Source organism: Pristis pectinata, chromosome 35, assembly GCF_009764475.1.
Source record: "Pristis pectinata isolate sPriPec2 chromosome 35, sPriPec2.1.pri, whole genome shotgun sequence".
Lineage (NCBI taxonomy): Eukaryota > Metazoa > Chordata > Chondrichthyes > Rhinopristiformes > Pristidae > Pristis > Pristis pectinata.
This window is the reverse complement of record NC_067439.1, coordinates 6698459-6721303: the sequence shown is the minus strand read 5'-3', so window position 1 is coordinate 6721303 and position 22845 is coordinate 6698459. Positions and strand designations below refer to the sequence as shown.

Below are 22845 nucleotides of genomic sequence, written 5' to 3'. Positions count from 1 at the left end.
CAACTACCCACCCAACATCCACCTCCATACCGCAATCAGTGAGGATAGGCAGCAACATCTCCGCCACGATTATCCTCAACACTGGGTGCCTCAGCCCTCTACTCTGCTCCCTATACACTTACAGCTGTGTGGCCAGATTCTGCTCTAACTCCATGTACAAATTAGCAAATGACACAACCATAGAAGGCCGAATCTCGAATAATGATGAGTCGGAGTACAGGATGGAGATAGAGAGCTTACTAACATGGGGTCATGACAATAACCTTTCCCTCAATGTCAGCAAAACAAAAGAGCTGGTCATTGACTTCAGGAAGGTGGTGGTGGTTGGTGCACACACTCCTGTTACATCAATGGTGCTGAGGTCAAGATTGTTGAAAGCTTCAAGTTCCCAAAGGAGTAAACATCACCAATAGCCTGTCCTGGTCTAACCACGTAGATGCCACAGCCATGAAAGTTCACCAGCACTGCTACTTCATTAGGAGGCTAAAGAAATTCGGCATGTCCCCTTTGACTCTCACCAATTTTTATAGTTGCACCATAGAAAGTATCCCGTCCAGATGCATTACGGCTTGGTATGGCAGCTGCTCTGCCCAAGACCACAAGATACTGCAGAGAGTTGTGGACACAGCTCAGCACATCAAGGAAACCAGCCTCCCTTCTGGACTCTGTCTACACTTCTCACTGCCTCGGTAAAGCAGCCAACATAACCAAAGACCCCACACACCCTGGACATTCTCTCTTCTCCCACCTCCCATCAGGCAGAAGATACAAAAGCCTGAAAGCACATACCACCAGGTTCAAGGACAGCTTCTATCCTGCTGTTATAAGACTATTGAACGGTCCCCTAGTACGGTAAGATGGACTCTCGACCTCACAATCTACCTCGGCAGGGCCTACCTGCACTACACTTTCTTGTATTCTGCGTTCTGTTATTGCTTTTTCCTTGTACTACCTCAATGCACTGATGTGATGTGATGATCTGTATGGATGGCATGCAAAATAAAGTTTTTCACCGTAGCTCAGTACATGTGACAATAATAAACCAATTTACCCCTGCCCCATCTGTGGAAGTCTGCAGTTCCCACATTGGTCTCATTAGCCATCTCCGAAACCACAGAACTGGAATAGGTGCAAATCCTCAAACCTAGAAACTGCCCAAAGGCAAGAACATAATTAATACACCACTCAAGACTCCTGACTGGTTGCATTATGGTCTGGTACAGCAATTTGAATGCACAGGAACACAAGAAGCTGCAGAGACTAGTGGATTCAGCCCAATACATCACGGGCACATCCCTCCCCACCATCGGTGGTATCTACAGGAGGTGCTGCCTCAAGAAGGCAACATCCATCATCAAAGATCCCCACCATCCGGGCTATGCCATCTTCTCGCAGCTACCATCGGGCAGGAGGTACAGAAGCCTGAAGTCCCACACCACCAGGTTCAGGAACAGCTACTTCCCTTCAACCACTCCGTTCTTGAACCAACTGGCAAAACCCTAATCACTACCTCAGTATAGCAACACTATGATCACTTTGCACTAAAAGTGACTTTTTTTTCTAGTTGTGTTCTCTCTTATAAAAATTGTGTATAATTTATGTTTTTCTTGTGAATGCTGCTTATCTGATGCTATGTGCCTGTGATGCTGCTGCAAGTAAGTTTTTCATTTCACCTGTGCACACATGGACATGTGCATCTGACAATAAACTCGACTTTGAATGAGGCTTGAACCCCCTCTACTGGTCCGATTGCACTGCCCAAATCAGAATGCCCGATATTACTGTGGAGTAACGGGTCTGACCAGGCAATGGGTTTGAATTCTGGTTAAATATCCCAAACAGACTACATTTACGTCACTGTTTGAAACAAGTTTATTACCGGATGAAACAAAAAAAAAAGAATTGGGAGGGGTTTTAAACCTCCCAATAACAGGACACTGAGCCAAGCCCATTTTGATACTCTGTTAAACCAGAAAAGCTTTTTAAACCAACCAGCTTGGATTTGTGCATCTCGGTTTGGACAATAGCACCCAGCTGCCCAGATGTGGTTCAGTGAGACTTTTTTTTGCTGATGGTGAGGTATACAGGTACATTATCTGACATCCTGGGAGGTATTGAAATCTGGCACACCCGTGGTTTAATACTTACCACAGAGGGTGGGGTAAAACTTGGCATGCCCCCTCACTCAGATCACAAGGCCCCAAGAGTCACAACATCCGGCCCCAACAGCCAGATGTTCCCTGATCCGGCAAGGACTAAGCCGATGATGGGGGCTCATCCGTAACACCTTCTGAGGGGCTGGTGGAGTGAAATCGCAAAGGGCAGCCCCAATAACCACTCCGCCTCCTCCCTCCCTCCCCCCACTTCCCCTCACAGAACCATTAACACTGTGCAAGTCAGAAGGGGACAGAGAGCGCGTTTTGTTAACCAACACCCCGGACTGTGAAACTCATTGAGACAGAAGTAGTGGTGTCTATTTTCTCCTCAATTGTCTAACACCAAGGTGAGTGAGGTGTGGGATTAAAGTTCGTCTTAGATCGTCAATGCCAACCCACTTCCAAAACTTGCTTTTATTAAAATCAATGGGATTTTGGAACTAGGATTAGAAGCTCTGAGGTGACTCTACTGAGCTTGTAGCATAAGCGGCTCAGAACGAACTAACTTTCTAACTTCTTAGATCCCTTGGTTGAGCTGAAGTCAAACTGGGTGGGCTTTGTGAGCCTTGTGGTTTGAGTCCGACACACCTTCTTGGCTGCACTTCGTGATGACTGTTATTTTATTTTAAATCAATCCTCAGCAATAATTGGTGGGCTGCCAAAGAGCAGGTACTGGTTTTTGGTTGTGACTTCCCCTCATCCTCACCACAGTATACCCCCCCTCACATCCCGTTGGGGGTACACTTCCAGTTGCCTGTACTCACTGAGTGCCAGTTGGTGGGGAGGGTGGGGGGTGGCGCAGGGGACATCAATCCTGCGCACTTTCATCAGTGGTGAACGACTAACAATGGAGGGGGAGCCTTGGCGAAGTGCCAGCAACCCCCTCCACTCCAGCTGCTAAATGAGTGTGCGGAGCCCTATTTGCCGTCTCCCTGCTCCCCACCTGGAAAAGACGTCAAGCTAACTCAACTCAGGATCTTCTGTCTTGGGCAGGGAGAGTCGGTGAGGGGAGGGTTGCCTTCCGTGGTTGGAATGGGGTATGCGGCTGCTAGTTTTGTCTCCGAACACATAAATCTACTAATGCCCCCCTCCGCCGCAAACAAGGCATGGGGCAGTAGACGGTTGGCGAGACCCCTTTGTAGATTCGGTGAGAGTGGGCAGATGAGGTGAAATCAGCTGCAGTTTGACTGAAATTAAGTTACATTATGGTAATGTACTTTATATAACAGGGAGAAAAAAACTCTCTCACACTCACACTCACACAATCTTTATCATGCTTCCAACAGTTTTTCTCATATCTTTTGACAACCCCTTCCCAATTTCAAACAGATCAAAAATTAAATAGCTCTAGCATACACAAGAAGCCAGAAGATTCAATCACAGGGCAGAGCGGTGAGGGAGGGCAAGTTTTTTTTTGCAAAAAAAAGTTCCCTCCATTAGTTTCTTTTTACTTTCTCATTTTACCTCCCCTCCTCCCTCTTTGCTGTGTCACTGGGCTGCACCCAGTTATTGTCATGGAGTCCGATGCGGCAGCCAGGAGTGTCCCTGTCTTTCCGGCGGCAGCACATCCAGTAAGATCGTCCGTAAGGCAAGTCATGGTGGTAAGGTTTGGGGTGCCATCGGCAGAGGGAGACGTCACCCCTCACGTAGTGCTTCTTGCACTGCTTGCAGGGGTCGTCGCGGTAGAGGGGGTCCCGGTTCCAGCGCGAGTCGACGGCGCGGATCCCGTAGGCTTCGATCACCCCCTTGAAGTGGTGGCAGGCGCATTTGAGGGCAGCCAGAGCCCGGGTGGGGAGGTAGCCGAGGATCTTGACCGTCACGTGGTCGGGGAGGAGGAGCAGGTATTGGCGGGGCTCCAGGAGACGCTGGATCTTGAACCGGATCTCCAGGAAGTCGTGCGAGACATGGCGGTAGAGGCAATAGAGGGGGGCTTCCGCTTTGTCTGACTCCGGGGGGCTCAGCAGGGAGGACTTCTCCTCAGATTCCGGGCCGCAGATCCTGGGGGTTCCAGACTTTCTCTCTTGGGGTTCGCCTGCCCTGGTCTGCTCGGCCTCGGGGCTCTGGGCCAAGGAGTGCAGGAAGAAGAGCTGCCCAGGGGGAGGCTCCTCGCACGCGGGGCACTTGGAGTCCTGGCTGACCGTCACGCACACCGCGTCCTCCTTGTTGCCCGGTGCCCCGTCCCGGCCAAAGACGACGCACTGGTCAACCCCGCCGGTGACCACCACCTCCACATGGAAGCCGCTGCGGCAGTCCCGGACCGCTGCCTTCTCCGAGGAGGTAGAGAGGGAGGAGGTGGGAGGAGGAGGGGGGGCAGCGGTGGCGCCCAGAGGGGTGTCCCGCCGTGACTCTTCAGCCGGGTGAGGCGTTGCCATCTCCACGTCGGGCCGGGATCGGGCCAGGGGGCCGGGGGCAGACGGTGGGTCCAGGGAGGGGGCGGAGGGGGACGGGGGTGAGGGGGAGGTGGTGGGGGGCAAGGGCGAGGAGGAGGAGGAGGAGGAGGACGAGGGGGGGCTGACTATCTGATAGAGGTCGCAGGTGATCTTCTCCACCGCCCCGCCGCACACAGAGTGGTTGCAGCTCATGTAGATGCTGCCCGCTGGGGCCTCGGACCCCGAGCGCCCGTCCCCTCCGCTCGCCACCCGGAAGGCGATGCGGACCTCCCCAGCGGGGCAGGGGCCGAAGTCCCCGGCAACCGCCCCCTGCCCCTCGCCCTTGGCCAGCCCGTTGCGCCTCGTCCCCCCTCCTCCTGCGCCGGCTCCCCGCTGGGCCGACTCGATCCTGGCGATGGCCTCTGCCACCCGGCTGGTGTCCCCCCCTCCGCCCTCCGTCTCCTGCTCCTCCTCCTCCTCCTCTTCCTTGGAGGTCCGGCCCGGGGGGGACGGCGGGGGCTGGGCTTCCGGTCCAGACCCCGCCCCCACTCCGCAGGGTCCCGGGGGCAGTCTGGCTGGACCGGGAGTCCGAAGCGTAGCGGTGGAACGCTGCTCTACCCTGGCCACCATCTCGGCCACCGATACCAGCTCCGCCTCGCATAGCGGCTCCGAGCAGGGGCACGGCCCGTCCGGCAGCCGGCAGGGCTCCCTCGAACCCTTGGCCGGGTCATGCGACTTCCTCCTCCTCTTGGGTTTGGTCCCGTCCATCCCCCAGCTGCCCTTCACCTTGACCGCGTTGCTCCGGCCGTTATTCCCGCCCCCTGTGCACTGGTGGGCCACGAAGAAGGCGATCTTCTCCTTGGTGTTACCCGGTTTGATGACGTACCAGGTGTCCAGCATGACTCTCCCCTCCTCCCCCTGTCCCTCACCCTGCCCATTGCCCCCTCCGGCTCCAGGAAGAGCGGGTGGAGTGTTCTCTGAGCAAGCCGGCTCATTCTCTTTCACCTTGGCGTCTCCGGTGGCTTTCTTCAGGCTGATGCAGCACTGCTTGTTCTGCAGGTAGGTGCCAAAAGGGCGGGGGCACCAGAGTCTTATCCGAGAGAAGGTGTTTTGCTCCATGATGCACTCGCACCAGGTCCCCAGCACTCACGGGACTCCGCTCTCCTCCTTTGGGTTCATTCAGTGCGAGAGAGGCGCTTCCAGTTTCGACTTTGCCTGAAAAATGCAAGGGAACCTTAGTTCTCAGGAAGTAGCTTGGCTAAAGCAAAACAAAAACTAAAAAACGACAAAGTGCTGGAAAGACTCAGCGGGTCAGGCAGCATCTGTGGGGAGGGAAACCGTAAGTGACCCTTCATCAGAACTGGGAAAGAAAGCACGTTAGCACAGAAGGCGCGAAGCTAACGCATTTAGATTTACAAGGATGATGCAAGCACTTGAGGGCCTGGGGTATAGGGAGGGGTTGAGGAGGCTAGGACTTTATTCCTTGGAGCGTAGGAGACTGAGGTGTGACCTTATAGAGGTGTATAAAATCATAAGGGGCACAGATAGGGTGAATGCAAAACGTTCTTTTTCTATGGAAAATGAATCAAAAACTCAAAGGGAAAGGTGAGAGGAGAAAGATTTAAAAGGGACCCGAGGGGGAATTTCTTCATGCAGAGGGTAATGGGTATATGGAGCTGCCAGAGGAAGTGGTTGAGGCAGGTACAATAACAACATTTAAAAGATACCTGGACGGGTACATGAATAGGAAAGGGTTAGAGGAACATGGGCTTAATGGGACTAGCTTAGATGGGCATCTTGTTTGGTACGGATGAGTTGGGCTGAAGGGCCTGTTTCTGTGCTGCATTACTCTGTGACTCAATCCACGCCCCCTACCCTGAAGAGGAGTCCCCAAAGCCTCCACTACTGGAGATGCCAAACATCCTCCACTGCATCACACAATAACAACTTTCATCAATGGGACTTAGACTAGATTAGCTTATTGCTCTATAAGCCAGGGTGCAATGAAATTCCTTGCTCGCGTGAAGCTCACAGAGTAAACAGTGTACAGGGCAATAATAAGTACAGCAATAAATACAGGGATGAGGGCAAGACAACAGAATGGTGCAAGGATTGTAGTGCAGTCTGTAGTAGTGCAAAAAGAAATGCTGAAGTGAGAGGAACGGAATAACCAAGAGAGGGAGAGTTAAGAGTCCGAGAACATGGCAGCACTACTGGGAAGGGGATGTGAGAGAGGTGATTGGTTTAGGAGTCTGACAGCAGTGGGGAAGAAGCTGTTCTTGAGTTTGGACGTCTGGCCTTTCAAGCTCCTGTATCTTCTCCCAGAAGGTAGCAGAGAGAAAAGACAACGGCCAGGGTGGCAGGTATCCCTGACGATACCGTTAGCCTTCCTGAAGCAATGAACCCAACAGGGACTGGACAGGAGGAAGTGAGGAGCCGGTGATGCACTGGGCTGTGTTTATCACTCCCTGCACATTAAATTTCCCAATTCAGAGGAGTGTTAACAGAGGGTTAATTGGTTTTATTTGTTAATTAACAGATTTTTTCATTAAATTTTTTAAAATAAAAAATAGATAATTTAGGTAGTAGGTGTTAACTGATGGTTAGCCACACAAGAAAACGGATGCGTAAAAGCCTGCTCAACGAGTTAACATTCAGGAAGCTCTCAAAGGGAGATCCTTGCTGAAGCTAGAGAGAAGGAAGTGGGAAGGATTTGAAATTCACATTAAAATCCAGGCGTGACTCTACCGGGAGCTACTGTAGGTCGGAAGGGACAAGTCCCAGAAAGCCTCCCTCCTGACTTACAGTCTAGAAAATACTTCACAAGGTGTACCCAATGTTGAATGTTAATTTATCAAAAAGATCCCATGAATATCGAAGTGATAAATGATCTTTTTTTTTTGGTGTTGACCAAACCATCAAGGAGAACTCAGTTGCTCATCTTCTAGTGGTGCCTGAGATCGTTTGTGTCTGCTCGAGAGGTTCAACAGGATCTTGATTTAACTTCTCATCCAAGTACACTAAGAACATAGCACGTAAGTCCCAGCTCAGAACCCACAGCTTTTCTACACAGGGGTAAGAGGGGTACAGCTGAGAACAAACCGCTGGAGGAACTCACCGGATCAGGCAGCACGATGCAGGGTCCTGATGCAGAGTCCTGATACACGGTCTCGACCCAAAACATCAACCATCGCTCTGCCTCCACAGACACTGCCTGACCCGCTGAGTTCCTCCAGCAGTTTGTACTTTGCTCCAGATTCCACAGTCTGCAGTCGCTTGTACTTCCAGAGGTACCGCTGAGCCTCAGCTGATACCGGAATAGTCCTATTTTACAAGGATGTTGTTAGTCACAGTTCATACCATCAACCACCCATTTGCACCATTTCTTATTCTCCCAACTTTCTCATCAGCTCCCCCCATGCCTGGGATTCTACCACCCATCGAGGGGCAAATAATAACAGCCAATTAACCTACCAAACCGCACACCTGTGGGATGGGGGGGGGGGGGGGGGGGAAATCGGAGCACCCGGGGGAAACCCACATGGTCACAGGAAGAACGTGCAAACTCCACACGGACAGCACCCAAGGTCTGTCAGGTCCTTGGAACACTGGTCCTCGGAACTGTGAGGCAGCGGCCTACTAAAATGTGACACCCCTGAAGTATTAAATTGGAACATCAGTCAGCATCGAGACTGACCTTACCCCTGAATGCCCCAGCTCCAAGTTCTGCGCTCAACAATCCTTCCACTCCAAGAGGTACTGAGGCCAACTGAAGAACTCTTACTCCCTGTGATCAGGTGACCTCGCATGAAGCCTGGTGCCAACCTGTAAGCATTGCACCCCACTGAAGGTGATGTTCACACATGACCAAAAAACCCACAGCTTTCAATTTACATTTTCAATAAGTTCTAAAGAACCCCACACATTCATTATTCGTTCATAGAATATATCAGTTGTTCAAGCAGTGAGAACAGCTAGTATTTCTGTTGCACCTTTAACATCACAGGAGTGCTATCAGAAAAAAATTCACCACATAAACACTTGAGGGTGAGCTGATAAGACCAAGTTACAGCTTCCCTCTTTTAAGTCTCACTTGCAAATATATCGAGAAAGAGACACAGAAGATGGCAGATTCTGGAATCTGGAGCAACAAGCAATCTGCTGGAGGAACTCAGCGGGTTGAGCAGTGTCTGTGGTGGGGGGGGGGGTGGGGTGGGAGGGAAGAGGAATTGCTGATGTTTAGGGTCGAAATATGTCACTTTTCTTTCATCGCCACTGGGTCACAGCACTGAGGGAGCACCTTCACCAGAAACACTGGCAATTCACTGTCCCATGAGGCAGGACATGCTGTTGCAAAAATGGAGTCATTCACGTACAATTTTGTTTCCAATTATGTGAAAAGAGTTGATGTAAAAAAAACATTCTTAAAAACCATAATTTTATAGGTTTACGGTGAGAGGGGAGAGATTTAATAGGAACCTGAGGGGCAACTTTTTCCACCCAGAGGGTGGTCAGTCTGTGGAACGAGCTGCCAGAAGAAGTGGTTGAGGCAGGTACATTAACAACATTTAAAAGGTACTTGGACAGGTACATGGATGGGGAAGGTTTAGAGGGATACGGGCCAAATGCGGGCAAATGGGAATCTTGGTCGGCATAGACCAGTTGGGCCGAAGGGCCCATTTCCATGCTGTATGACTCTATCTAACAAGACTGCAGTGGTTCGAGAAAGCAGCTTTCACCACTGCCTTCTCAAGGGGTAATTAGGGATGATCAATAAATGCTGGCCAGATCCAGTAGGAGCACAGATAGACTGGTAATCAAGTTGGACGAGGTAGTGCTGGCATAAGCTCAAGTGCAGTGCAGATCAACAGGGCCGACTGACACAATAGATTAGCGTGTGATTGGATACACCGGCACCATTAGAGTTGTTAAGAAGCTTGCAGGCAACAACATTGCAGGAGGCAACAGATGGATTCTGCTTTCTTGTTGGTTGAGCTCCTGAATTATAAAACGACCTGATATCAATGACGCTGATAAGAGTCCCAAGGAAATTTGACCCTGGCGCTAGCTGCTCACATTCAGAGCCCACACATAATGTGTCAGTGCGGCTCGGGGATGGCACTCTCAGTGGACTGTAGGTTCCAATCCCGAGCCAGTGGCAAACAGAGCCACAATGATGGAGGTATCGTCCCTCATGATGGTGGATGTGAAAGCTGGCTGAGTACTGACTGCCCTTCCTACATGGCAACTCCTCAATGTAATCTGGCTTGGGAAGTTCCAAGTACAATGTTAATTATACTTCCTTCACACATGATTCTAGTGGTTAGTGTTCACACGCCTCAAACAAGAAGCTAATAGAAACATCAGAGAAAGTCTGTACCATGCTTTGCAATGCTGATCTTATACATTTCTGCTGTGCTTATCCAATACCTTGGACTGTGTACTGGCTCATGTATAACAAGCTGGGTATTCTCACTATGCACATCAGACTGAATGTTAAGCAGTTATACAATGCACACTGAACTGTATATAGGCCTGTGACTATACTGTACAACACACAATGCACTGGAGGAACTCAGCAGGTCAGGCAGCATCAATGGAGGGAAATGGACAGTTGACCCTTCATCTGGGCCCGAAATGTAGACTGTCTTATTTCCCTCCACAGATGCTGCCTGACCCGCTGAGTTCCTTCAGTGGATTGTGTGTTGCTCCAGATTTCAGCATCTGCAGCCTCTTGTGTCTCCATTTTGCTACACAGCCTGTGTTTATATTAAATACCGCACTGGGTATGCGCTTTGTACATCAGGCTAGTATCGATCTGTGTTTGTACTGCACATTCGACTGTGTCTGGGGCTGTGTTTGTTATTTCACTGCAGATGGATGCAAAGTCTGCGTTTTGTGACAAATTACATTGGCCATTGTGACAAGGATCAACTTTCACACACACTGAGTCAGTCTTTCCTTTCAAATATAGTCACCTCTGTAATGTCTGCGCCTGCTGCAGCCATTCTATTTATTGCAGGGACCCACCATCGACAATGAAACAACCACTCACTGTTCCTGACTGCAGGAGGAATGCTGGCCAGGTCACTGGGAGATCTGCCTGCTTTTATTAAGGTCACGTCATAAAACCTTTATTATTTACTCACTCACGAGATGTGAGTACTGCCGTCCAGCCCCAGAGTTTACTGTCCGTTCCTCATTGCCATTAACCCAGGGGCTTGCTGGGCCATTTCAGAGTAAACCACAGGAAGAGTCATAAAGCATGGGAACAGGCCCTTCAGCCCATCAAGCACCCATTTACACTCCCCACATCCTACTCAACTCTCCATAGTTTCTATCACTCACCTGAATACTGGCAGCAATTTACAGTGGCCAATTAGTCTACCAACCTGCGTGTCTTTATAAAAGAAACTCAGTAAGAACCCACATGGTCACAGGCAGTACACGTAACCTCCACACAGACAGTGTTGTCCCGATTTCTGTCTGCTGCAAAGTAACACAGTGCCACCAGGTTGATTCAGTTAAAACGCTTTTATAAGCAGTATACTGCCAGGGAGGGGTCTCTTCAGCACTCTTTGAGAGTTACTTCCCGAGGTCTCTGCAGTCCAAAGGAGCAGACAGTGATTTATACAGATATTGTCACGCACACTTAATGAATTCAGCTCCACGGGTTTCGGGCAGGCCTCAGAAATCCAAAGGCAGACATCGCACCCATTGTCCAATATAATTGATTTACAATCAAGAGATTCAAAGACAGGTATCACCCTCATTGTTTAGGACAAGCTTCCTCCAGTCTGTTTATTATACCCACCACCCTTATTGTTTATATATTGGCCTACCACCAAGGTTCTGGACACAGCAGTTATCACCTAGCCGAGTCAGTAGCCTGCCTGCTCTTGCTTGCAGGTTATTTTTCCCATCGGTTATATGTACAGTTGCAGTCAGTCACAGTTTCTTAACCCTTTACATCCTCAACAGCACCCGAGGTCGGGATTGAACCCGGATCACTAGAGCTGTGAGGCAGTAGCTCTACCAGCTGTGCCACTGTTGTGGGTCTGGAAGCACAGGTAGTTACCCACACTGGGTAAGCACAGCACTAGTGTGTAGAACTTTCAGAGGGTCGTGAATCTCTGGAATTCTCTACCCCCCAGAGTGGTGGAGGCGGGATCATTCGATATATTTAACGTGAAGGTAGATAAATATTTATAAGATCGCAGAACTGAGGGTTATGGGGAACTCACAGAATCAAAGAGTCACTGGGCTATACAGCACGGAAGCAGGCCCTTCGGCCCAACTCGTCCGTGTCGACTAAATTGCCTAACTGAGCTAGTCCCATTTGGCCAATATCACTCTAAGCTCTTCCCGTCCATGTACCTGTACAAATGCCTTTTAAATGCTGTAATTGTACCTGCCTCAACCACTTCCTCTGGCAGCTCGTTCCATATATTCACCACCTTCTGTGTGAAAAGCTTGACCCTCAGGTCCCCTTTAAATCTTTCCCCTCTTACTTATGCCCTCCCCTATCCTGGGGAAAAGACTTTGGCTACTCATCTTGTCTATGCCCCTCATGATTGTATCAACCTCTGCAAGGTCACCCCTCAGCCCCCTACACTCTAGGGAAAAATGCCCTGGCCTATCCAGCCTCTCCTTACAACCCAAGCCCTCCAGCCCTGGTAACATCCTCGTCAATCTTTTTTGCACCTCCTCCAGTTTAATGACATCCTTCCTATAGCAGGGCAACCAGAACCATACGCCATACTCCAAATGTGGCCTTGTATAGCTGTGACACGATGTCCCAACTCCTGTGCTCAGTATTCTGACCGATGACAGCAAGCACGCCAGACACTTTCTACACCATCCTGTCTACTGGTGTTGCCACTTTCAGGGAACTAAGTACCTGCACCCCTAGGTCTTTCTGTTCTACAACACTCCCTAGAGCCCTACCATTTAATCTGCAAGTCCTACCCTGGTTTGTCTTACCGAAGTGCAGCACCTTGCATTTATCTGAATTAAACGCCATCTGCTATTCCTTGGCCCACTGGCCCAGTTGATCAAGATCCTGTTGGGATCTTAGATAATTTTCTTCACTCTACTATACCACCAGTTTTAGTATCACCTGCAAACTTACTAACCTTGCCACCTGCACTGTCATCCAACAGAAGAGGAGCCGAGGCCAGAACAGATCAGCCATGAACGTATCGAATGGGTAGGCAGGGTTCAGAGGCCCACTGCTGCTCCTAGTTTCTTTTGATCTTATAAAGGAGAATATTGAACCAGATAAGTATTTATAATAACTTGGCCCTTTCACAGTTACTGTTACTAACGACAGTATTAGTTAATTAATCAAATTTAAGTTCTTCACCAGCTGTGGTGGGATTTGAACTCAATTCGCTGGATCATTATTGCAGGTCTGTGATTATAGTCCAGTAAAATAACCTCATATTCCATCTGGGTGGTCTATAAACAGACGGTGTGAACACTGAATGCTCCAATTTCAGGTAAGCTGCTCCCTTTTCTCTCTCCTCCTCATCAACCCAGTTCTACCGACATCTCAGTTTCTTACCCCTCCTTCACCCACTCTATCTGCCCATCACCCACACACTAGGTCCCCTCCCCCCATCCCACTGTTCCCATCTGCCTCCCTATTTGATTCCTTCTGTATTCCATCATCGACTACCCATAGTTGCCTCCATCTATCACCCCCAGCCTCTGTCACTCTTCCCTCCTCCCTCTGCCTAACACCCCTCCTCACCAGGATCCACCTATCGCCTGCCAGCTCTTGCTCCACCCCTCCCCCTCACCACTTTATACTGGCTGCCTCCCCTCTATCCTTCAGTCCACATGAGGGGTCTCGACCCGAAACATCAACTGTCCATTTCCCTCCACAGATGCTGCCTGACCCGCTAAGTCCTTCCAGCTTCTTGGTTGTTGAATCGCAATCTTTTCCCTGTCCACTGAACAAGTAGAAAAGGGCCAACCAGAATTCAGATTTGCTTATGATTTGAAGGATGGCACCTCTGACGAAGCAGCACTCCTCAGTACTAATTAAGGAGTGAGGCTAGGTCAAAAATGGAGCTCAAAACCACAGTTCTCTGAGAGACATGAATGCCACAAGGAAAACTAAGCAGACCTCATCCCATTGATCCCTGTAGGAAAGAGGACATGTTTTGTCAGGTTATAACAGCAAGGACTTTGCTGCTACTGTATCATTAATGGCTATAATGTCCGACTGGTGAAGCTGGGCTTGTTCTCTTGGGTGCTTGGATGGTAGAGAGACAAAGGACTGCAGATGTTGGAATCTAGATAAGAACACTCTGATGCTGGAGGAACTCGGCAGGCCAGGCAGCATCCATGGAGAAAAGCAGGCGGTCAACATTTCCGGTCAGGACCCTTCTTCAAGACTGAAGATAGGAAAAGGGGATGGAAGTATGATTGATCATAATTAGTTTACAAAGGGGAAACAGAAGTTGTTCCCATTAGCTGACAATTCCAGTGGACACACTTTTTGGCAAAAAATAATACGAAGGTAGATATGAGAGAAATTCATGCAGAATTACAGTCATAGAGCCATACAGCACAGGAACATATTATGCCAACCACCAAGTACCCATTTATAGTAATCCTATTTACCCACACTTGCCAGAGCCTTCTAGGCATTGGCAATTCAAGTGCTCATCTATACACACACAATGCTGGAGGAACTCAGCAGGTCAGGCAGCATCTACGGAGGGAAATAAACAGTCGATGTTTCGGGCAGAGACCCTTCATCAGGATTGGAAAGGAAGAGGGCAGAAGCCAGAATAAAAAGGTAGGGGGAGGGGGAGGAGCACAGGGTGGCAGGTGATAGGTGAGTTCAGGTGAGAGGGGGAAGGGGGGAATGAAAGAGAATAATGTGAGAAGCTGGGAGGTGGAAGAGGTTTATTTACTTGTCCTGCCTCAAGAGGCCTGTTTATTTCCCTCTACAGATACTGCCTGACCTGCTGAGTTCTTCCAGCATTTTGTGCGTGTTGCTCCAGATTATAGCATCTGCAGAAACTCTTGCATCTCCAAGTGCTCATCCAGACATTTCTTAAATGTTGTAAGAGTCTCTGCCTCCATCAGTGCGTTCCAGAGTCCAACAACCCTCTGGGTGGGAAACTTCTCCCTCAGATCTCCTCTAGACCTCCTACCCCTTAGCTTAAACCTATGCCCTCTACTTTAGACACCTCTGCTATGAGAAAAATATTCCTAATATCTGTCCTACGTCCCTCATAATTTTGTATTTTCAGGTTCACCCCTGAGCTTTCTTGGATCCAAGGAAAACAAAGCTGGTTTATCATAACTGAAATACTCCATCCCAGGCAACATCTTGGTGACTCTCCTCAGCACCCTCTCCAGTGCATTGTGTTTTGCCTATAGTGTGGCAACCAGTGTCCCAGCTGTGGCCTAACCAATGTTATGATAGTTTATAAACATCTCTGCTCTTATATTCTTTAAATTCCTGGGCATTAACATATCAGACGACCTGTTCTGGCCCAGCACATAGATGCAATCACATGGAAGATGTGCCAGCGTCTTTACTTTCTTAGAAGATTAAGGAGGTTCGTTATGTCACCAAACACTCCAATGAACTTCTACAGATGCGCTGTTGAATGTATCCTGACTGGTTGCATCATGGTCTGGGATGGCTATTCCAATGCACAGGAAGAGAGTAGTGGACTCTGCCCAATACATCACGGGCACATCCCTCCCCAGCATCGGTAGTATCTTGCACTCCCTCAAGATTCATCATCAAAGATCCCCACCATCCGGGCCATGCCATCATCTCACAGCTCCCATCGGGCAGGAGGTACAGAAGCCTGAAGTCCCACACCACCAGGTTCAAGAACATTATCATAGAATAGAAAACCTGATCTTAACATTATCATAGAACACTACAGCACAGAAAACAGGCCATTTGGCCCTTCTAGTCTGTGCCGAAGTGAACAGCTACTTCCCTTCAACCATTCGGCTCTTGAACCAACCTGCACAACCCTAATCACTACCTCAGTATAGAAACACTCTGACCACTTTGCACTACAATGGACTTTGTTTCTTTTGTCTTAATTGTGTTCTTTCTTGTAAAAATTGTGTATAATTTATGTCTATGTTTTTCTTGAGAATGTTGCGTATCAGACTCTTGCAAATTTTTAAATATGTACGGTGAAGAGCATTCTGACTGGTTGCATCACCGCCTGGTATGGAGGCTCCAATGTGCAGGATCGAAAGAGGCTGCAGAGAGTTGTAGACTCAGCCAGCTCCATCACGGGCACAACCTTCCCTGCTATTGAGGACACCTTCAAGAGGCGGTGCCTCAAGAAGGCGGCATCCATCACTAAGGACCCTCACCATCTGAGACATGCCATCTTCTCGTTACTACCATCAGGGAGATACAGGAGCCTGAAGACCTGCACTCAACGTTGCGGGAACAGCTTCTACCCTTCCGCCATCATATTTCTGAATGGTCCATGAACCCATGAACACTACCTCATTATTCCTCTTTTTTTACACTATTTATTTAATTTGGTAACTTATAGTAATTTTTATGTCCTGCTGCTGCAAAACAACAAATCTCGCGACATATGTCAGTGATAATAAACCTGATTCTGATGCTATGTGCCTGTGATGCTGCTGCAATCGTCAGGAATCCTTGATCTTGTACACTTCAGAGTCATAGAGCAATACAGCACAGATACGAGCCCTTCGGTCCAACCAGTCCATGCTGACCATGTTGTCCACCCCCTTATCTGAGTTAAATTCCATCTGTCTTTCCCTTGCCCACTTTCCCAGTTGATCCACATCCTGTTGTAACCTTAGACAACCTTCTTCACTGTCCACTACACCATCAATTTTGGTGTCATCTGCAAACTTACCGATCATACCATCTACATTTTCATCCAAATCATTTATATGATAAAGCAACAGTGGACCCAGCACCAACCCCTGTGGCACACCACTGGTCACAGGTCTCCAATCTGAAAACAACTCTCCACTATCACCCTTTGACTCCTTCCACCAAGCCAATTTTGTGTCCAATATGCTCTATCGTTCTGTAACTCTGCATGTTCAGTCAAAGCAAGTACTGCCTCTGTCACTTCATCCACTATTTAAAGGATCATCAGCTACTCGAAATGTTGTTGGACGGCACAGTAGCATAGTGGTTAGCACAATGCTTCACAGTGCCAGCGACCCGGGTTCAAATCCGGCCACTGTCTGTAAGGAGTTTGTACGTTCTCCCCGTGTCTGTGTGGGTTTCCTCCGGGTGCTCCGGTTTCCTCCCACATTCCAAAGACGTACAGGTTAGGAAGTTATAGGCATGCTATGTTGGCGCCGGAAGTGTGGCGACACTTGCGGGCTGCCCCCCAAAGTCACTACGCAAAAGATGCATTTCACTGTGTGTTTCGATGTACATCTTAAGATCTTATCTTAAATATTTCTCGTGGCTGTTGCTACAATCTATGAATCTTTCTAGACTTGTTTAAAGTTGCAACAATCTGAAAGGTGTAGTGTTCTGGTGCTGAAAGCCTTTGTCTTGTACCAAACTGCTGCTCTTAAAATGGATGGATTAGTGGGCTTTTCTTTAGATTCTAAATATTTGAGGTAATGAACCCAATGGAACCCCAATAGCTGTAGCACCTGATCTTGGAAATGTCCCATTTATTCCTACTCTGTTTTTGTTCATTAGTCAATCGACCATCTGTGGTAATCCTTTATCCCGTACACGGAGGTCCCATTGTTCCTCAACAGCCCCCCATAACCCTACCATTCATTATGAGCGTCCCGGCCTTGCTGGTCCTCCGATCATTTTGCACCTATCAAGATTAAGTTCCAATTGCCATTGATCTGACCACCTTATCAACATCAATATCATCGTGTGGTCTAAGACCACCCTACTCGTGACCAGCAATGCCACCGATTTTAACGTCATCTGTAAATTATACTCCTTACGTTCACATCCAAAATATTAAATGTGTATGACAAACTCTACCAGCACCAGAATGGTAAAAGTTTGGAGCTTACCACTTGTGGGGGTGATGGAAACAGTCAATCAGAGCCTTCAGAGGGAAATTGGATGGGCATGACAGAGAGGATAATTTTCAGGGTACAGGGATGTGACTGATGATACGCTCCACCAGGAGATGGCATGGACCTGATGGACCAAATGGCCTCTCTCTGTGCTGTAATAATTCAATGACTGTGGTAAAACGTCACAAGCCACTTCTCAGGAATGTTTACAGGCAAAATTTAAAACTGAAACACATGAGATATTAGGAACTCAGAAGTGGCGAAATTCGGGGAGGGAATTCCTGGGACTAGGGCCCCAGCAGAATTAGGCACTGTTACCAGTATGGGAAAGACTGAAATAGGGGGCATGGAGGAGGCTAGAATTGGAGCAGTGCAGGGGTTTCAGCAAGGTGTGGGACATGGTGCAGGTTAACGCAATGGGTGAACGGGACTCCATTCGAGGTGGGGCATGGGCAGCAAAGCTCTGGACAATCTCAATTTTAAGGACAGGTTCAGACTTGGCTGCCTTACCCACATGCTTGAATAGCCTGTCAAAATTCAACGTTTGCACAGCGTAAATGTAGTTGGCACCTTGGCACTAATTTCTGAGGGAGTGGTGGGGAAAGGGTGGGTGAACGAAGCACACTATATTTCTTCTCTACTTGTATCTCCAAGCCCCTCCTGACAGAAGTGATTGGGCGGTGGTTAAACGGAGCCGACTTCCCTCTGGAGCCACAATCTTAAAGCCATTCATTTATGCACACGTCAGTACAGAAAGACTTACATTTATCTAGAACCTCGGACAATCTGAAGGTGTCCCAGAGCACTTTACAGCCAATGACACACTTCAAACCTGAAGCGGCAGTGGTAATAAAGTCATACACCATGGAAAAAAGGCCCTTCAGTCCAATTCGTCTGTGTTGACCAAGGTGCCTTCCTGAGCTAGTCCCATTTGCCTGAATTTGGCCCATATTTTTCCTATCCATGTACCTGTCCAAACGTCTCCTATCCATGTACCTGTCCAAATGTCTTTTAAACGTTGTAATTTTACCTGCCTCTACCACCTTCTCTGGCAGCTTGCTCCATATACACACCACCTTCTGTGTGGAAGAACTTGCCCCTCAAGATCCCCTTTAAATCCTTCCCCTCTCACCCTAAATCTATGCCCTCGAGTTTTACACTCCCCTACCCTGGGAATAAGCCATTCACCTTACCTATGTCCCATGATTTTATTAACCTCTTTTCGGTCACCCCTCAACCTCCTACACTCCAGGAGAAAAAAGCCCCAGCCTATCCAGTCTCTCCTTATAACATGCCATCCAGTCCTGGCAACATCCTCGTGAATCTTTTCTGCACCCTTTCCAGCTTAATGACAGACATCCTTCCTATAGCTAGAAAACCAGAAGTGTGCACAATACTCTGCGTGGTCTCACTAACATCTTGTACAGCTGTAACGTGGCGTCCCAACTCCTGTACTAAATGTCCTGACCGATGAAGGCAAGTGTCCCAAACGCCTTTTTCACCACCCTGTCCACTTGTATTACCATTGTCAGGGAACCATGTACTTGGATCCCTAGACCTCTCTATTCTACAACGCTCCCCAGGGCCCTGCCATTTACTGTGCAAGTCCCACCCCGGTTTAACTTTCTAAAGTGCAACACTTCAAACTTGTCTGAGTTAAATTCCATCTGCCATTACCTTGGCCCACTTTCCCAGCTGATCTTGATCCTTTTGTAATCTTAGGTAACCTTCTCCACTGTCCACCACACCCCCAATTTTGCTGTCATCCACAAACCTACTAACCATGCCAACTACATTCTCCTCCAAGTCGTTAATACAGACGGCAAACAACAGGGGACCCAGCACGGATCCCTGCAGCACACCACTGGTCACAGGCCTCCAATCTGAAAAGTAACCCTCCACAACCACCCTGACTCCTACCACCAAGTCAATTTTGTATCCAATTAGGTAGCTCATTCTGGATTCCATGTGATCTAACCTCCCGGACCAGCCTGCCACATGGGACCTTGTCATTGTATGTAGACGATGTCTACCGCCCTGCCCTCATCAATCCTCTTGGTCACCTCTTCAAAAAACCCAATCGTGAGACATGATCTCCCACACACGAAGCCATGTTAATCAGTCCTTGCCTTTCCAAATGCAGATAGATCCTATCCCTCAAAATTCCCTCCAGCAACTTTCCCACCACTGGTGTTAGGTTCACTAGCCTGTAGTTCCCTTGCTTGTCCTTGCAACCCTTTTTAATTAAAGGCACAACATTAGACATCCTCCAACCTTTCGCTACCCTACCCTTGGCTAATGATGATACAAATATCTCTGCCAAGACCCTAGCAATTTCCTCCCTGGCTTCTGACAACGTCCTAGGATACACTTGGTCAGGTCCTGGGGATTTATCCATCTTTATGCACTTTAAGACTGCCAGGACCTCCTCTTTTCTAATATTGTAAATGGTGCAGGTTAAGTTGTGCACGACAAGTTCCCACAAACAGCAAAGTGAATATTGACCATACAACCAGTAAGGGATGACTGTTCCAGGGATAGACATTGACTAGGACACCAGAATAAAATGCCCTCCTTCAAAATAGTACAACAGAGACTTTTACAAACTTCCAAGAGAGCAGAAGAGCCATAGTTTACTACAGTATCTGAAAATCAGTACTTCTACTCTGCAGTATGCCCTTAGAAAGTAAGGCTGGCTGAGTACTTTGTCGCTAGAATGGAATCTGATTCCGTGGTCTTCTGATACAGATTGAGATTGAAACAAGGAACTCCATATACCGTATACCACTTCTGGAATGGATCTAAGATAATTAGTTGTCCAGAAAAGCTCTGGCTTGAAGATATTCACTGGACCATAGAAGAATGAGGGGTGATCTCATAGAGGTGTATAAAATCATGAGGGGTATAGAAAGGGTGAATGCACACAGTCTTTTTCCCAGGGTTGGGGAATCAAGAACTGGAGGACATAGGTTCAGGGTGAGAAGGGAGAGATTTAATAGCAACTTTTTCACCCAGAGGGTGGTCTGTATGTGGAATGAGCTGCCAGAGGAAGTGGTTGAGGCACGTACAGCAACACTTAAAAGGTTCTTGGGACAGGTACATTGATAGGAAAGGTTTAGAGGGATATGAGCCAAACACAGACAAATAGGACGAGCTTACCGGTCGGCACAGACCGGTTAGGCCAAAGGGCCTCTTTCTGTGCTATATGACTATAAGTCTAAAACAGCACTTTTCTTTTTTAATATGTGCTCCTGATCACTGGATTGAGAGCAGAGGTTGTGGTACCTCTGGGTAGGTAAGGGAACTCAGCAGGATTAGATCCTCAGTATTTAACACATTCCTGGGATACACAGCTAGCTGAGGAGTCCAGCATTTATAATCCAACCCAACTATTCCATCAGGAGGGGGCAACTTGGAATCAACCACATTGATGCGGCTGGAGTCACATGGAGTCACCAGCCTATGCAAGGACAGGAAGTTTACATTCAAAGAGAACACCAATGGATTTCTAACAACAACTTGGTCATCTTTACTTTTCATTCCAAATTAATGTTTATATTAAAATATTCAAGTCCTCAGCTGCCAAGGTGGGAACCAAACCCGTGTCTGGATCCTGGGTCCAGGCCTCAGAACACAAATCCAATAACTGTGCTACCCCATACCACAACCTTGAGTGCCAAGAGTGTTGAATTAGAAAGTGGAAGCTGGTGTATGGAACTCAGCAGTGAGCAGGGAGAAAATTGTCTTGATTTGCTTGCTCCACACACACTGGCAGATCATTGGGCAAGGAGCTGGATTGCTGCTTCCCCCTTGAAGCATACTTTATATGTGGGGTGGAGAACTGAAGAAGGAACCAAGGAAATTACTTCAGAAAATGGTAAAGTTCTGAAATTTGACTTTTCCTTTTTCCTGAAAAACACACATTTCCAGTGCACTTCACTTGAACATTTCAGAACATCCCAATGCACTTTTCAACCAATAAAATACCTTTTTGAGGTTTAGTCCCTGTTAACAAGAGTATTATTTGAGGGAGGTTGCTGGAAGCATTTAGAGTCATACAGCTTGGAAACAGGCCCTTCGGCCCAACTGGTCCATGCTGACCAAGATTCCTATCTAAGCCAGTCCCATTTGCCCGGTTTGACCCATATCCCCCTGAACCTTTCCTATCCATTTAGCGTTGGGCAATAAATGCTTGCTTTGATAGTAACCTCCACGTCCCGGAAATTGACCCGTACTGTGGGGGATCAGTTCACCAATGCTGTAATGCATTCTACCACTGTTATACAGTATCATAGTATGTTGGTGGGTGAAAGAATGAATACTTGGGCTGGTGGACGGGGTCCCAGTCAAGCCCTGGATGTTGCCCATTGCCCTGGCTGGTGTCAAACTTTTGAGTGTTGTAGAAGATGCACATCCAGCTTTGGACAGTCTTTTCTGAGTTATTATAAGTGGAGAGCATTCCATCACACTCCAAGATGCTGTAAGGATTCTCCGGAATCAGCAAGTGAGTCATTCACCACAAAATAACCAACCTCTAACCTGCTGTTATAGTCTTGGTATTTATGTGACTGGCCCAGTTGAGTTTCTGGGCAATGGCAAACCCCAAATGGCTCGTGGTGAAGGACTTGGCAATGATAAATGCTAAGGGCTGGCAGTTAACTCTCCCTAGCTGGAGGTGGTTATTGCGTTGCAGTTTTGTGGCACCATTGCTACTTGCCATTTATCATCTCCCATGCCCGAACGTCATCCGGGCAACGGACCCCAAGCACAGGAGAGGATTCAGGGAACTGACCACAAGCAATGTTAAGGGATTAAAGAACTGACCTCCACAAGGGGTCAGGGATTGGGAAAACTGAACCCCACGAGGAGAGAGGGATTGGGAAACTGACCACTGTGAATTGGGGGATTGCCGCCCCCCCCCCCACCCCCCGAGGAGTTAGGGAATTGGACAACTGACCCTCACAAGGGGTCAGGGATTGGGAAACTGACCACTAATGAGTGGTTGGTGATCAGGAATCTGATTCCAACCCTCCCCCCAGCAAGGAGTCAGGGAAACAGGGAACTGAACCCCATCAGGAGTTAGGGAATTGGGCAAACTGACCCCCCAGGAAGGGTCAGGAATCGGGGAACCTGCACGGCTCAGTATGAGCCCACAACACCCCACTCAGAAAAGAGCAACTGAAGCTCTGAGTGTTGGGCTGGCTACCTCAGTGAGCCTTTGTGTCACGTATAGTGGGGATGCTGACAAAGGCAGTGAGTGGTGATGGACCCTG

At 48.4% G+C, this 22845-nt stretch overlaps 1 protein-coding gene across 7 annotated transcripts in view; it reads right to left on the bottom strand.

Moving 5' to 3' along the window:
- Positions 1 to 1854: 1854 nt before the first annotated feature.
- fbxo46 (F-box protein 46) overlaps positions 1855 to 22845 on the bottom strand; it is a 34806-nt gene continuing 13815 nt past the window's right edge. For 2 of the 7 annotated variants that reach the window (XM_052044422.1, XM_052044418.1), the window contains exons 2-4: positions 12661 to 12780; positions 7644 to 7849; positions 1855 to 5740 (exon numbers count right to left, since the gene is read on the bottom strand). In XM_052044422.1, the coding sequence (XP_051900382.1) occupies positions 3617 to 5644 (2028 nt within the window). In that variant the 5' untranslated portion in view covers positions 5645 to 5740; positions 7644 to 7849; positions 12661 to 12780 and the 3' untranslated portion in view covers positions 1855 to 3616. The remainder of the gene's footprint in view (positions 5741 to 7643; positions 7850 to 12660; positions 12781 to 22845) is intronic. The other 5 variants (XM_052044423.1, XM_052044420.1, XM_052044424.1 and 2 more) reach the window with 3 other exon arrangements.